The 16425-nt window shown below is 46.5% G+C and overlaps 2 protein-coding genes across 5 annotated transcripts in view; one reads left to right on the top strand and one right to left on the bottom strand.

Moving 5' to 3' along the window:
- LOC144727616 (leucine-rich repeat-containing protein 24-like) overlaps window positions 1–11151 on the top strand; it is a 28527-nt gene extending 17376 nt beyond the window's left edge. For 2 of the 4 annotated variants that reach the window (XM_078606566.1, XM_078606565.1), the window contains exons 2-4: window positions 1190–1435; window positions 5366–5834; window positions 6254–11151. In XM_078606566.1, the coding sequence (XP_078462692.1) occupies window positions 1265–1435; window positions 5366–5834; window positions 6254–7365 (1752 nt within the window). In that variant the 5' untranslated portion in view covers window positions 1190–1264 and the 3' untranslated portion in view covers window positions 7366–11151. Of the gene's footprint in view, window positions 1–1189; window positions 1436–3758; window positions 5835–6253 lie in introns of those variants that run through there. The other 2 variants (XM_078606568.1, XM_078606567.1) reach the window with 2 other exon arrangements.
- WDR59 (WD repeat domain 59) overlaps window positions 1–16425 on the bottom strand; it is a 78637-nt gene that overhangs the window by 44239 nt on the left and 17973 nt on the right. Inside the window, exons 14-15 of the mRNA XM_078606569.1 lie at window positions 14539–14703; window positions 13498–13593 (exon numbers count right to left, since the gene is read on the bottom strand). Of these exons, the coding sequence (XP_078462695.1) occupies window positions 13498–13593; window positions 14539–14703 (261 nt within the window). The remainder of the gene's footprint in view (window positions 1–13497; window positions 13594–14538; window positions 14704–16425) is intronic.

Below are 16425 nucleotides of genomic sequence, written 5' to 3'. Positions count from 1 at the left end.
ACGATGAATCTCGTTTGTACAGATATAACAACTTCAGAAACAACACTACTTTGGCCGAGTAACCCATTCGGGGGATCTAACGATGCGCAGACTCATAATGAACATACATCATGTGCACTGGAGAGAAACCCTGGCGAACCGGAATAACGTGGGGGAGAAGCTCGTGCGAGCTGAAAAAGCTTAGCCAGGATTGCAATTAAAATCTACATTATAAAAAAAACAATACACACGTGTATAAATATAACACACACTATGTGTCTATGTAATACACGCATTAGTGCATATAGTCTACGTGCTGGTTAGCGTACAGACATTTAAAAAAAATACTTGTGACATGTGTGCCGTGCTGTGCAGTAATGAAGTTGGCAGTTCAAGGGTTTGGCAGTGCCCCACCAATTCCACTTTCCCACCGTCCTTCCCCTAACGTTTTACCGGACATACATTCACACGTAATACACTGTGACTACGTATTTTAATACACACACAGTGGAACAAGCTTGAATTCTCTTTAGATTTCTTTCCTTTAATGTGCATTACGGATTGTTTTATAATTCGATGACCTGGCTCGGCTATATACAAATTCGGCAGCTGGGGTTTTTGTTATATGCATACATAAAATCTTGGGATGTCAGGCACGGTTATTTAAAATGTGTATGCTGCGTGTAATTGATTCATGAAAATCCTGCGCCAGAATGATTTTTACACCTACCACAACATAAACATATTAGCGAGTCGAATCTTGACAATTCGTCAAGCGGTGGTGATTAATTGTTAATCCACTCCTGGATTTAGAAATTATTCACCACACCGTACGAGTCGTGGGGGTTACTTGACCATATTGCACACTCGTCAGTGTGGGTTGGTAATAGCAGAGGGCATCGTTGTGGGCTCCTAAGTTCAGTGCTGGTACAGCAATGTATTTTAATGCACTGCCCTCTGCTGTCCACATAGCCTATAGCAACCTGTTTGGACAGTGTTCGCGGATTCAAGCTCACGATCCAGCCAAAAATTCTGCTTAGCTTCTGAGATCTAGAGAGATCAGAGGCACATTTCATGTGACCGGGTCACAGGCAACGAAAACATTAGTAGCATACAATCCATCTTCCCTCCGAAGACTTTATCGAAACATTCAACAGAGCTGTGGGACTGTGTGTGCGTGTGCGCGCGTGTCTCTGTCTCTCGGGCACAGATTTTGGTCGAGCATCGTCCCGTCCTCTGCAACTCCGCAACACGTCGTGAAACGTCGTCACCCCCCGCCCCAGCAATGCGCGTGCACAGCAGCCGGGCGGCGGTGCCCACGCTGCTGGGCGTGTGGTTGAGCTGCGTACTCGCCGGGCGAGGCTGCCCCGAGCAGTGCCAGTGCTACAGCAGAGCGGTGGAGTGCGGCTCCCGGCAGCTGACTCGAGTGCCCGGTCCCATCCCCAACACGACCCAGGTGCGATCTGCCCTCCGCCACCCCTCCGCCCCCAACGCGCGCGTGCGGTCCACGCACGGACTGCTGCCACATGTTGTGCATTTGCCACAAATCTATTAAAAAAAGATTTTTTATTTTTACCAGGTAAGGCCCACTGAGCTATGTAGCTCTTTTTTATAAGCGATCTTGCTATCAGAAATGATAGCTCAACGAAGTGGCTTATCACGTGGAAACTACAGCTGCCAAATGCTCAATAAACTAATGTTGATTCTAAATGTGGAGGGAAAAACTGGAGGACTCGGAGAAAAATCCACTCGACCACGGGGAGAACATGCAAACTCCAAATATACAGCAGACATCAGGGTCGGGATCCAACCCATGGCCTCCTGTATACCAGGTGAGGTAGTCAACATCTCGCCACTGCAGCACGCATCGAACCCATGCGCAGTATGTTTTTTGGCTACTATACCAAAGCTCCCCTGATCCACACACAAAAACAAAGGCAATCACCCATTTGGTTCGCTAAACAGTCGAAGGTAAGTGCTGTTAGTGAGCAATCATTAAGGTCACGATGCACATCATGGGGTATGGCCAGAACCATGCTTGGCTGCTTTTGTCTCCAGCACTGATGTTCACATACATCATCAGGTTTTCATATAAAGCCGAGTCAATCTAAAAGTGGTCCAGGATAGATTTGGTTACCACTTGTGACTGATGATGGCCAGAAATCGAACCCGGAGGTCACTGGGATCGTAGCGCGGCGCACGAACCGTTCAATACACACAACACACCCTCTCAATAGAGTTTGTGCACCATGCCCCGGACAGTAGATTATACACAATGGCTCGTGGATCCAGGCCAGTGCCCTACACACCATATGGCCCATCTGGCAGCTGGCACACGCGGCAAGAGGTGGCATGGCCAGGCCAGGCCACATGGAGTGTGGACCTGGAGATCAGGGCATTGAGCCAGTGAGAAGTGAGTTAGGACAAGTGACGTCACTGTGTAACATTAGACGATACGTTAAACAGATTAAAATGCATTCTTACTCCAACAATACATGTATCAGAATGATCATGTAAGAATTAATCGCGAAGGATTTATGCAACTTACAAGAAAATCGTAAGCAAACCCTAACCCAATTTGTGCGGTTGGCTACGTACTGTGTGAAAGAAGTTCAACATATATACATACTAATGGATTAAAAAAAAACTCAAATTGTGACAATTCCTAAAATCACTGGGGGGGGGGGGGGTGGTAAATAAAATCAGCTGATCTGGAAAGCCGCCATGCCTCGGTGAAAGGTTAAAGGTTCATACTCCTCGTCATGTGCTGCGTTCATGTACTGCGCTAACCCAACCCTGTAAGTGATGCAAAGATGCAAGGTAACCAACCCCATCACAGCTGAGCGGGGCTGCAGTACATCTGCGACAGACATCTGGAACTCACTCAGAGGCTGGGGGATAACCCCCTGCCTTCGAGTGGAGAGTCTAGCGCGGAGCGCTAACTCTTTTCAAGAAAGATCGTAAAACACTAAAGTCCAAACGAGCTTTTGTAAGTGGGAGTTGAAACGAATTAACCAGCAAGCCCCTTAGAATCTTCGGAATTATGGTGCTATATTAAAAGGAGATAGTTCTTTTTATAACAAATTGTTACATGCCTAGCAATGATATTGGTGATGTGGTTGAGCTGATCCTGCCTGGAATTTCAACTCGCGACCCTCGTGAAAGTCAGCTCTACTGACGGTCGTTAATCCTGGCATTGTATCACTTACAAAGAATGGAATGTGCACATGAATTTACGGTGTTTTATTAATGCTCTTTTTATTAAAGCGCGAAACTACATTTTGTCAGGTCGTGACAATAATTATTGGCAGTGGTAACAGACAATTATTGTGCAGTAAATCCCTTACATTTTGGCTTCTGGAATCATGATAATCGCAATCTCAGCTATGTTTTATAATCCAAGGGCAATTATTTACGCTGAACGCTGTCTAACACTCTCCCCGCATGTATTACACGTATAAAAGATTACAGAATGAAGAGCGTTCGACTATTTTTTTTACAAAGATCCCCTGCATATCCTTAACAGACTTTTGCGGCAAGTGCTGTTAGCAAGCACCTCATATATACACACACCCACAAACAAACGTGTGTGTGTGTGGATGTTTAAGAATTATCGTTGCTCCGGCAGATTAAACTGTGTTGGTCGTGCACTCCGTAACCATAACATTTGAACCGAGCACGATAAGCATTCATCCAAATCTCATTAGCGAATCTAAACAGCTGGAACTTTCTGTGCACGTCCATTTATTTGAAGGAAAAGGACATTGTGTTTTGCACAGGGCCAAGCTCCAAAACGGACTGCAGCCTCAGGAAATGGAAAGAGAGCGAAGGGATGAACACATGCACGCACGTTCTGAGAAATAAAGAATGAATTACCTGTACGTTTCTAGGTTATTGCTGAGGTCAGCTTCGCGAGAAATGCGCAAACGACAATTTTGGACATTTGCAGCCAACATGCGTCACGACTGCCGACTGGGCGAACAATAATCCCTTTAGGACTTCTGTCAGCGAGAAAGGCATGTTTACAATACTACTTACCGATCTTAACTTGGCTAAGTCTACCGAGACCCATGTCTCTTTTTCAAAGGAGAAGTGGGAAATGCGTATATCCCAATGATTAAGCTTGTAAAACTAAATTCCAAAAGTTAACACAAACATGTTGCCAACAGCAGCATCAAACAGCATGAACTAACCTGTGATAAGCAATGCAAGCCCTACACACCGAAACAACATTTTATATTTACATATTTTTTTAAGTTACCCAAAAAAAATCACAAAAACGTATTAAATTATTCATCTGTTTAAGCCAATTTTTTGTCTTGCTGTGATCAATCGTCAGACCCCGCTAACTTTCCTGCTGCGAATGCATGGTCAAAGGCAGAAGATTTCTAAAGTGTTTTATTGCTAGCTGTACCAAGACAGATGAACTGGGCTTTGATTAAGAAGAAAAAAGACAAAGATCCCCCGTAAAGGCTTAACAGATTGGTGGGGAAAGTGCTATTACTGAGCGCCTTTGAAGGCCGGCACGACATACAAAGGGGGTGGGTGGCCAGCTCCACGTCTGGCCGTCTTGGTCTCCCCAGTGGTGATGTATACACACTTCTCCAGGTACTAGTTTTAGGCCGAGCCAACCTAGAGGAGGCCCAGGACCTGTTCAGATAATCGTCACTCGTGTTGGGTGTGAATGGGAATCATAGCGCAATGTGCTAACCACTGCACTATCACTCCACACACAGACATATATACGCGTGACTAATGCGTTTCAATCAATCAGATGTAATAATTTAACAGCATCAACATCGCCGTTGACTTCATAAAACCGGGCCTGGCATATGAGGTCATGACTAGAGATGAATTTATATCTATAAACCTGATTCCAGACAGTACTGTTTATGACGATCCACTATACACACACACATGCACAAGGTCAGCTCTAAAGAAATATCACGTTCATTTCAAGTGCACTCAGGGCGAACAATCCGTGTCGGTTTATGTTATTTAGATTTATTCAGCTTGGAATTAAATGGAAAATAAATGATTCCCAAGAAAAGCCACTTTTTTGCCATGGTGACACCAAAACCCAACTATCTATTTTCACGTCGATATGCACTGAAGCTGTGTAGTCCAGCGCTGTCCGACAGAAGTTTGAGGAAAAATAGACAATTCAATCTGTCAGGAGTGCTTACATTTCATTAAAGCAGGGGACATCGTGTTAACCAGTAAAGTCGTGGGACCACAGTTGTCATCAGCATGCTCCTGACAGTGACTTTTGAACAGCTTTCTTTCTTACAAAGCCAAAGGCACAGAAGATGCATCTAATGCAGTGCATCTCCTTTTACGCAACATGCAGCAGTGCGTACAACGATTGCTTGCGCTCTCCTCCCAGGTGCTGTACCTGCAGGACAATGGGCTCTCGCGGCTACACACGCACGCACTCCACGCGTGTGCCCATCACCTCGAGAGCCTCTACCTGCAGCAGAACCACATCTCCTCGCTGGCCGGGGCCGACGGAGAGGAAGACGGGCTCTTCACGGACCTGTCGGCCCTCAGGGAGCTCAACCTGGCCTCCAACAGGCTCACCACGCTGCCCGCGGGCGCCTTCGCCGGCCTCCTCAACCTGCGCCAGCTGTACCTCAACAACAACTCCGTCGGCGGCGTGCCGGCGGGGCCACTGGAGCCGCTCGCTCGCCTGCAGGAGCTACGCCTGCAGCACAACCGCATCCGCTGGGTGGAGGCGGGCGCGTTCGCATCGCTCGGCGCGCTCGCGCTGCTCGACCTGTCGCACAACGAGCTGCGTAGCCTGGACCAGGAGCTCCTGCCGCCCATGAGGGGCCTCAGCACGCTGGGCCTGGCCGGTGGGTGCACCCTCGGCGTTAGGTCTCGTTGTGTGGTAATGCAGCGTGCGGAATAATTTTACGCAGCACCTGAATTCACTGCTCTTAAGAGCCAGGCAAACAAAAGTTCAATGGTTGGATTCCTGTGGCAAACTGGGAATTTCCACGTGGGGTTAATTCCAAAGTGTGCCACCTGCTGCAGCGCAGGAATTTAGAGAGCCTTTGACATTGTTTGCAAATGGTGGCCACAGCATGTCCGGTGTCAGAGCTCAAATTTGCTAACATTGCTCGTTCAGACACAACAGATCTTCTTCAGTGCCTCGAACAATGCGATATAACTTTGCAAGAAGATGCAAAATGGTTTATCACTTACACTGGCAGCCACCGTAAAAGGCCTCTCTGTGTCATCTGAAACTCTTCTCCCCGCTGCTCCACCACAGGGAACCACTGGCAGTGCGACTGCACCCTGCGGTGGCTTAAAGAGCTGCAACACGACACGGCTTTGGCATCGCTGCAGCTCAGGTCCATAAACCTGACCTGCTGGGGACCCCCAGCGCTGGCAGGGCTCCGCATGGAGCAGGTGTCCCTGGAGGCCATGTCCTGCACCGTGCCGCAGGTCCACATCGACCGGCAGCAAATGCAGCTCACGGCCGGACAGAACGGTAGCGTGCTGTGCAGCGCGACGGGACTCCCCGAGCCGAGCGTCTCCTGGAAGCGTCGGAGTCACGGCGGCGACGATCCGGGTAGGACGCACGGCGTGGGCGGCACGGGGCACTTCAACCGCTCCGCTCACCGCGATGGCAGCGCGTGGGAGGAGGACGTGGCGGCAGCGGTGGCCGCAGCTTCGAACGCTACGGTCGCGCCGGGCAGCCGCGCCACCCTCGACATCGTGAACGTGACGGAGGGAGACGCGGGCGCCTACAGCTGCGAGGCCGTCAACGCGGCCGGCTCCGACGGGGCCACGTTCTTCCTCGGCGTCGATGCTTCCGAGCCGTCGTGGCTGCGTGCCGAGGAGGCGGTGACCGTTGTGGTCGAAGAGACTGCCGCCGCCACCGGCACCGTGGACTTTGCTGCGATGGCCGCGTCAACGCAGGCCGGTATCGCGGCGGGCGTCGCCCTGCTGGCGGCGACGGTGGCGACGCTGCTCGCCGCCCTCGTGCGCCACCGCAGGAAGGCCGTCCGCGCCCGCAGCAAGAAGGACGACGAGATCTCCTACATCAACGCCTTCACCGAAGGCCCAACAACGTGCGGGCAGCTCGAGGAGTTCCGCGGGGAGAGCGGGCGGGAGATGTATGTCATCAATCCTGGTCGGCGGCCCAGCGTAGCGGAGAGGGCCGGTGGCACGGGGCGGTTCACGGATGCCCTGCCGTCGCATGTTGACGAGCGGCAGCCATTCTGCCCCGGCAACTCGTCCGACGCGGAATTCGTTAAGACGAGCAACTACGGAGACCTCAACTTTGACCAAGCGACGCAGACCTATGGTCTTATCCTGGAGAACCCTCTGGATCACGAGCTGGAAGAGGGCCAGGTGGCGTACGAGATATGCTACTGAGCGCGGGACATATTGGGGAGCGAAAGAGAGGCTGAAAGTAGTGCAACTTGCTGCAGCCTGTATTCCAACTTAGGCGAAATGATAGGTGAGCTGAAACGAGCTGTGCAGCATTGAAAAATCCAAGTATGACATCCTAGCCTCTTCCTTTTGAAAAAAAAAAGTAACTTAGATCTGTGCGTGGATGGGTATGTCGAGACCATTTAACGGAGCGCCACCGCGGAAGGCGCACAGCCCGCACTACACCGTGGTCATGCACCACGCCGTGGTCATGCACCACAACGGTCGCATGCACTCTCCCAGGTGACATTCAGCAGGCGGAGAGCTTGAAATTCGTATTCCACGTCTGCACCGCCGCTTGGTTTGCTTTTATTTTTTTTTACTTTAAAAAATCATTACGAAAGCGCTCACTGTCACGGAGCCAAACAGGATCTTTGTCATGAGCAGCAGCTGTCACCCACTTGGCCTGCAGATGATGCGCGAGGAGTGACATACAATTGTCCTTGAGCCCAGCAGTCAAGGGAAGTGTGCATTATTTTAAGACGATGTCACAAACGTACAATCCACCCATTGTAAGATCGTGTAGGAAGAGTTACGTGGTCAGGGCATCTCTGTATTCAACATTCACGTTTGCACAATGTAAATATTTCGCTTTGAGGGCTTGCATTAAGCGCTATTCCTAATTGCTAAAGATTAGAGATAAGAGTCATTTACGTGTGTTTTCAGTCACAACTGAAATCTATGCTTGTTCATGACAATGGATATGTCTAAGGGGGTGGCTGGGTTAGGACCAAACTGTGCAGTTTGTGCTTTGAATGTTACATAAATCTCACCAAATGAACAGTTTCTGCCTTTTGGAGGGACACTTCCCCCCCCCCCCCCCCCCCTTTGACCACCAACTAGAACTTGCACACAACTGCTTAGGCAACATGGGTCTCGTGTATGGGTTTAAAAACCTTTTGTTAAGGTGTGCTGGTGTCCTCATTTGTGTTTGGCCTCGATGCACTGCTCCTTTTTTGGTGTTGTAATTGTCCTATATAGATTAAATATAAATTAAGCACACGTGTCCGAGTTTCACAATGCATGCCCTGGTACGTACCTGGGAAGCTCGTGCATCATGTTAAGCGGAGGTCACAAGCAGCGCCGCAAGCTTTTCAGTATTTAATGTCGCTCCTTGAGCTCCAACGCGAAGAAAAGGGTTATAAGTTATTGAGGGCCCAAGCCGTGAAGACAAGTACGTGCTTACATGCACTTATTGCACAGACTGTGACGTGGCTTAGCGGCGGCGTGTTCGCCGATTGTTGCAGAGGTTCACGGTTCGAATCTAGCAGCTGCCCTGGTTATCACTGCAGGCGTAATAAGCATGACAATACATGCTGTCAGCTTCACAGTGGATGTGCCGTCAGCGTCATGGTCACGCAAATTGGAATAGACATTTGTAACCATCGTTCCCCTCCTGTGAAAACTTGGCAGAACTCTACTAACAGTCATGAGACTTAGCCAGACTTTCCTGGGTAAACAATGCTCATAATAAGACACAAGATGGGGTGGGTGGTCGCCGCCACCACCACCCCTTGCTTACTCCTACGTGTATGATGCTTTCATACTGTAATGGGGATACTTTTCAGGGTATATATCAAACATAGCACGAATCGATTCCACGTTAAGGCTCAGACTCGCTGCGATTAATTTGGATTTTATCAACAAAGAGCAAAGCATGGCATCTGCCGTGTGCGTAATATGCCCGCTTCTCCACAGGCGATTGTCGGCTTATTATGAACATAAATTAATTAATTCAGCCAGCAGTCTACTCATCTGGAACAAAAGCGTTCCTCACTAACAAGCACCTGAGCAGCGAACGTGTCTCAGTTAATACAAGCGACCCAAGTCCATTCATTACCACATTTTGTTCAAGTAAGTTTATAATAAACATTGACAATTCCTACTATATATTTTCATGAGAGGTGAAAAATGCTGATAATATTTTTTTTAAAACGAGAGCAGCTGCTGCATAGGTTACCCGAAGGTGATATTGGTCATTTGTCTCCAATGGCATAGAAATGCATTTAATCCCGTAACTAAAAACACGGATCTCTGCAAACATTAAGACACACATAACGATACTTATTTATTTCCATAACAAAGAAATAATTAAACTTGCCTTTAATTAGCACAACGAGTCAGCCCGCTTACTTATTTATGCAACTTCTTTGTGCAGCACTGACAGACGAGAGACTTTAACATCCTGTTGACAGGGTGGCTTCAGAGACACGGAGGGGGTTTCTTTGCATTTCACAATAAGGACATTGTGGCATTATTTTTTTCAATATGGTCAATTCCCATCACGACCCCGTAAAACAACAGCCTTATAACTTGCTGAACAGAGCGCAGAGTCCCTGAAATATACCTTATGAGTTCGATAATTCCACCGAGTGTAAAGCAAGCAAACAAACAAACAGAATGTAACCAGGACACGTGCAAACGGACCCGGTGTCAGACACTGATGAACACTGCGCTTTTCAGTGCGCGGCAAGGCATGCCCTGGCAACACCTAAGGTAAATGCACTGTAAATCATTTTCGATGCAATTCTCAAGAATTCAATTTAAGACACACTGGGTTGGCTGAAGTGATGGATGAATGTAGAGTTACATTTGTCCCTTCAAGTGTGCGGGGGCCAAAAACGAAAGCGATATCTTTCACGTACAGCATCGTAATGCGTACCGGAGTCAAAACAGATGAACGGAGCTGCGATTGTTTTAACACGCATTCTTTCAAGAATTGAGAACAGGTGCTGTAAATAGCTTTCGCCGTCACGCCTCGAGCTTTCCAACATGTGTAGACTTTCTCTAATTGGATGTCGACACCGGTAACACTGGTAACGCGAACGGTTCCTTATGCGCCAAGCAAACCTGGGCAGTTTGCACTCTCTTAGTGAACTAATTTGGGACATTGTCACAAACTTAACCGTGTATACGTCAAATAAAACTGTAAATTGGAAAAGTGAAAATGTCCACTACGCCTGGACACACTACGTAAAATAACCTACAATAAAAGTCCATACATAACTCTGAATGTCCAGTTGTCCTTTGCAAGTGAGCGACAAAATCTCGGTGTGCCATCACCTGGTTAAACACAGGACTCGGAGTGTCATTTTACTGACCGTTCTGTTTTGTTTGTGTGCGGAGCGCTCGCGCAGTAGTTAAACCACTGCACTATGAACCCGGTGACCGGACATCGATTCTTGGCCACGTGCTAACATCAGCGACAAGTGAACTGGTTCCACACCTCCTCTGCCGCCCACTTAACGAACACACACCGACCAGAGTCGTTAACGTACGGTCAAACACACCCTATCGCCGAAAAATGTGGTTAGCAGGCCTTCATCAGCAATGAATTTACAAATGGCTGCAAATGTATATTATTCACAAAATTTACCTGTCTAATGCCAGCAGACAAAAAACATTTAAGTCCTCAAACTTAACCCCTAAACATTCTGCAGGGCAATTGAGACAAAATCATGCTCAACATGTGTGTTTACCTCTTGATTGCTCCAGCATAATTCTCCCTGCTAATCCATTTTGGTTCCATTTTAATTACATAACCACACCATCTGTCTTCTCATTAGAGCATGTGTTACTACAATGTTAAATAGTAGCTTGGCTGAGCATATCGCACATTGATAGCTTTGTTGCCTAATTACTGTGTCTCGCATGTGTACAATGTACAGATTTCTCTACAAAACAAACTGTTGTTGCTGAATTCTCACTGAATAAATATTCTCCATGTACCATGTGCAATTACTGCCCATTCCTAAGCAACGTATATATTTTAGGACCACTGCATATGCTCCAGACTAATGTGAAGGAGATTTACGGTGTCGACCCAAGGCCAAAAGCACAAGGAATGCTGTATATTGGCTCCGAGAGCCTTACATCAACACAAATTAAAATAACGGCTCCGTTCAGGCGTAGCAGACACACACGCGCGCGCGCTTACATACGCGGCACGAACAGCAGCCCAACGGGAGAACTCAAGGACGAAAGACAATCATAGGGCTTCGTCTCAAGAGCTATCTGTTGGTGGTGCAAGGTTCCTTAATGTTAGCCAATGAAATTTGGAATCGCTGAAACGATGCTGACAGCGAAGGTGATGAACAAAATGCCAACCAAATCTAGCCGATCGATATTCTGCCACTGACAAGCCCCTCCAACGCATGCGACGAGACGAGGGAGTGTGCACGAGAGGTCGTCAGCTGACACGCTCTATAAGCTAGACATTCATTTCACGTATCCATTTAATGTTTTGTGATCCGATTTTCTATTTATAAACAGGAATGGCATATTGCACTGCGGCGTGCACTGCGTGTCGTGCTATAGTAATCAGGCCTGGCCTTATGGGTGGGCAATCAGGGCAGCTGGCGAAGGCGCAAAACCGTAAAAGGGGCACTGTGAGTGTATAAGGGGCATGAACATTTGCAAATGGGGTTAGAGAGAGAGACGCAGAGACACATAAAATCAATGAGACACAAAGAAACGAAGATCCAGAGAGGGAACAAACACGGACACATAGAAAGTGACAGAGACACTGAATAACACAAAATGACACGCGGACTCATATCGAGACAGAGACCGGCACGAATAAAACAAAGATGCAGTCGCACAAAGAGAAACACAAAAAGACACAGACTAACGCAGTGACACGAACACAAACACAGAGAGACAAGCCCACCCACCCCCCCTACCTACTCCACTGGGGAACCCTAGGGGCACGAACATTTTAGTTTCACAAGAACACATGTAATAACAGTGCTGGCCTTCATAGCAGTGGTTCTGTAACAATATTTCAGTGGTGAAAATAAACATTCCTACAAGGATCGCCTGGGCAGAATGCACTCCAACTAACAAAGTAGATCGTTAAGACATGAAACAATGAGACCTTTTTTTAAACCACTCACGTAAACATATGGCAGCATTCTAATGAAGACGCCGTGCTTTCAATAGAAAAGGTAACAGCTGTAAAAAGTCTCATGGGGTGGAGATTGCAAGGCTTCTAAACATTAAGAATCCCACTCGGAGCTGCAAAGCACATCAATCATTTCGCCATTATTGATGGGTCCTGCCACAGCTAACCTTGTTATGTTAAGCTAAGCAAAGACCTTAGCCACCTAATTGTATAATGAATACATTTAATCTTTTGTTTGCGATTTCATAATGATACGCACACAACAAAGCTTTGCGTTGCTGATCACATTGCTGATAAAATGGTAGGCAGCATTGACCCTTAATTCGGTGTTGCATTTAACTTGAACATCCTTCCAATGAAGCATGGTACACCCGACGATCTGTGGAAACAAATCTAATTGCACGAGCGTGTAACCGAGTGAGAGCGCATGTTTGCAAACATGAAGGTGACACCGGTGGGCCTACTGCACTACAAACATGGTCACCTTGGTTCAATTCCTGGCCATGGATAACAAGTGACAAGGGGTATCTAAACTTATCCTGGACCTCCCCTACAGTTGCCACGGCTTTCAATGACTATATGGCAGGATGTGTAAGCATCAGCAATGGGCGTGACTGGGAGTGATGCTGACGACAACACACAGCCTTGCATGGGTGTTTGCTGACAGCACTCGCACAAAGAAAATGTAAGGGTAAATGAAAAATATCTGTGTCGATGTAGTTGCAATTTTGAACCAAAATGCAACAAAGCACTGCTGTATCAGTTTGCAGCGAGTCAGCAGTTCGAATCCAGCACCAAACAACATATTTCTGTAGGGATTTATACACAACAGACCTGTGAAATCGACTTTTTAACACCTCATGTGGATCATTCACGGGATTTGCCATTCGTATGCTCAGACTTCCAACTCACTGTGCCAGTCTCACTTCTTAGCCCCATAGTCCGATATCCCAAATACATACCCAAAAAAAACTCATTTTGAAACCTGTCGCCCTAATGCACATGACCTCTTCCGTAGAATATCCCACGATGGAGTTATTATGCCCCCCCGAGGGCTTGTCGTTAACCTTGCTAGTTCGGCCTCAACATGGCACGTTCAGTTTCACGATGGAAACATGGAGCAAATAACACATGCGGGCATTGAAGGATGGGGGAGCGAACAGGGCACTCACCACAATGCTCTCCAGCGAGGACACGAGCTGCCACAGGCAGGGCTCCAAGCAGTTCTGGTTCCTCTTCACCTTCTGTAGCGAAGTGTCCTTGAGCGTCTGAGCAGCGACAAAGCAACGGGTGTGGACAAGCCCACAGCACAATGGTCATATTCCAAAAAAATAAACTCTTTTTTATTTTACCAGGTAAGGCTCACCAAGCTATATAGCTTTTTTTCAGAAGCGACCTGGCCACAATGATATTTTAATTAAGTGGCTTATCACGTGGATATGTATAGCAGCCAAATGCTCTAAACGCACGTCGATTCTAAACGCAGAAGGAAAAACCGGAGGACCCGGAGAAATATCCACGCGACTACGGGGAGAGAGACATGAAAACTCCAAATATACAGGCATCAGGGTCAGGATCGAATCCACGACCTCCTGTATACCAGACAAGGGAGTTAACATCTCACCATTGTGGCATCCACATATACACTGGCTTGGGACATCTCTCCACTGGTCTAGGCATTCCACATGTGTGACCCTTTGGTTGTGGCTCTACGAGTCTTGAACGATTTAATTACAACTGTAAAACTACAAATATCTTAGTTTGCCAAAGGACACTTGAGGCAAACCAACAGGTAACAAAGATTTGAAGTGGCTTCTTTCTTTATAATTTTTCGTTTCAACATTATTCCTGCACTCGTATTATAGAGTGTACAGATTGCATGTAAAATTCCAAGTTACTTCCACCGATACTTTACAATAAAGTACTCTTAATGGAAGGTGTAAAACTGTTATTTTTTTTAAAAGCCATGAGCAACAGAGATGTGAATATCCAAAGGAGGTCAAACGAAATGCAAATCACCTGCTGGTTAGTGTCACAATTATTATGGCGGGGCATCGAATAAAGAGGCCTGTAGAGACAGAGCTAAACATTCAGATTGGAGCAGTTCACAAGGTAGTGGTGTCTCCCTGCAAGAGAAGCAACAAACTACACGATCTCTACCCCAAACACCGAGGGTCGATGCCACCAATCTGGCAGAGTGTGGTGGCACTCACCTTGAGTAGGCGCGTCTTCGTAGAGGCATCAATGGAGGTTGGGCTGATGAACTTGAAGGTGGGAACAGCGTTGTTGGGGTAGCTCACAGGGAAGGCCACCACCATCTTCACCAGGTGGCTCCCACAATGCACGCACACCGTGCAGCTCCGGTTCAAGGCATCCATCTGCACGCGCATGCATCACAGCCTCTTTGGCAAATGGTACTGGTATATACACACACACTACTCATATTTATAATGTACAGTGCTTTATTAATCTAGTGGTTAATAAAATAAAACTCACATTCATCAAAAACCTGCCAAAACAGCAAAAGCAAATGATATGTAACAATGATGCTTTTCCATGGCATAAGCATAGCATGTGCATATTATATATTTCTTCTTTTAAGAAAAGTTTGTTGAGTTTGTTGTTCATTGTACACATTTACCACTGCCAATGCACCATCTCGAAATAATTTGTTTACCGATGACCAAAAGGTCTTTCCACATTTTGATCTTGAGGGTTTGCTTGAACATTCGTCACCACGCTGGTGCCAAGAAATGGGTCAGAAACGACTCGTCACTCTTGTTAGCCATGGCCAGGAATCGTACTCATGTCACCAGGTTCAAAGGTCAGTGCGTCAATTACTTTGCCATCATTCCACCAAATTAATATTTTTGGGACGGTCTGAGATTCTTTTTTTTTAAACAGGTTGTTTGGCTGAAATTGCCTTAAATGTATACAATTACAATTAGTAGATCAAAATTGTATAGATCGCAGTGGAAGGTGCGATTGCAGTGGCTGTTGCTGTAAAGACCCTGAATTACAGCGTGACAACAGGAGACAGGGGTTGGCCTGTGTGAGCATGGTGTGTTTCCTTATCGGGTAGGTATCTCTACCAACCCACACTGACCAGTGAAGTAACATATGGTCACACACCACTACCTCCACGACCCTGCCGATGACAGCAGCCTAAACCACGGCACACAGTCCCCAACAGCTTTGGTTCCACCAGGAATAGCATCATAGTCAAGTCTTTATCTCGGAGGTGAATAGAACACAGCTGCTGATAAACACATTTTAATGACCCAATGTGAAAATTTAATATTGCTCACCGCATATATGCATGTATATACATCAATATTCAAAGGTACACTCGTACAGAATAAAATAGCTATTTCTAGAAACCAGTCACCTCACCTCAACATCATTTCAACCAAACTTGAAATTATGGTTTTGCAATTAATTAAAATATTAATGCTGCCTACTTCAAGAATATTAAATATATCACTGTTACAAGCATAATCCAGACAATCGCGCATACACTCACTCTCACGATTATCTACTCTTCTTCCAGTTCAAGCAGTTTTTCCATAATAACTACACTGTCCTTACAAACGGCTACTGCCCAGACAGCCAGCATCCATTCCTCTTTTTGTGATAACTGTTGAAAATCACTGACAAAGCATGGAGATACAACCATAATACAGTAAAACCTTGGATTGCGAGCATAATTCGTTCCGGAAATGTGTTCGTAATCCAAAGCACTCGTATATCAAAGCGAATTTCCCCATAAGAAATAATGGAAACTCAGATGATTCGTTCCACAACCCAAAAATACTGTATTCATATAAAAAATGATTAATACAAAATACCTTTTAATATTTTTATGATTAAAATTTAATAAAGTAATCAAATTAATTAATTACATTTAATCGTGGCTGGTGTGAGGGAGACGAGAGAGGGGAGGATTATTGTGTAGGACGACTTTCACAGTCACTACACTTGGACAAAAAATTTAAAAAAATGCTTTACGCACACACACGTGGTCACAACACTATAGTAAAAAGTATACGCTCGCACGAATGTTGACTATACGAGTGAGGCACGCCGACTGAGACCGAGCA

The sequence above is a fragment of the Lampetra planeri genome, chromosome 26, assembly GCF_965212315.1.
Source record: "Lampetra planeri chromosome 26, kcLamPlan1.2.h2, whole genome shotgun sequence".
NCBI lineage: Eukaryota > Metazoa > Chordata > Hyperoartia > Petromyzontiformes > Petromyzontidae > Lampetra > Lampetra planeri.
Note: the sequence above shows the minus strand (reverse complement) of the source record. Positions and strands in the feature narration are given on the sequence as shown.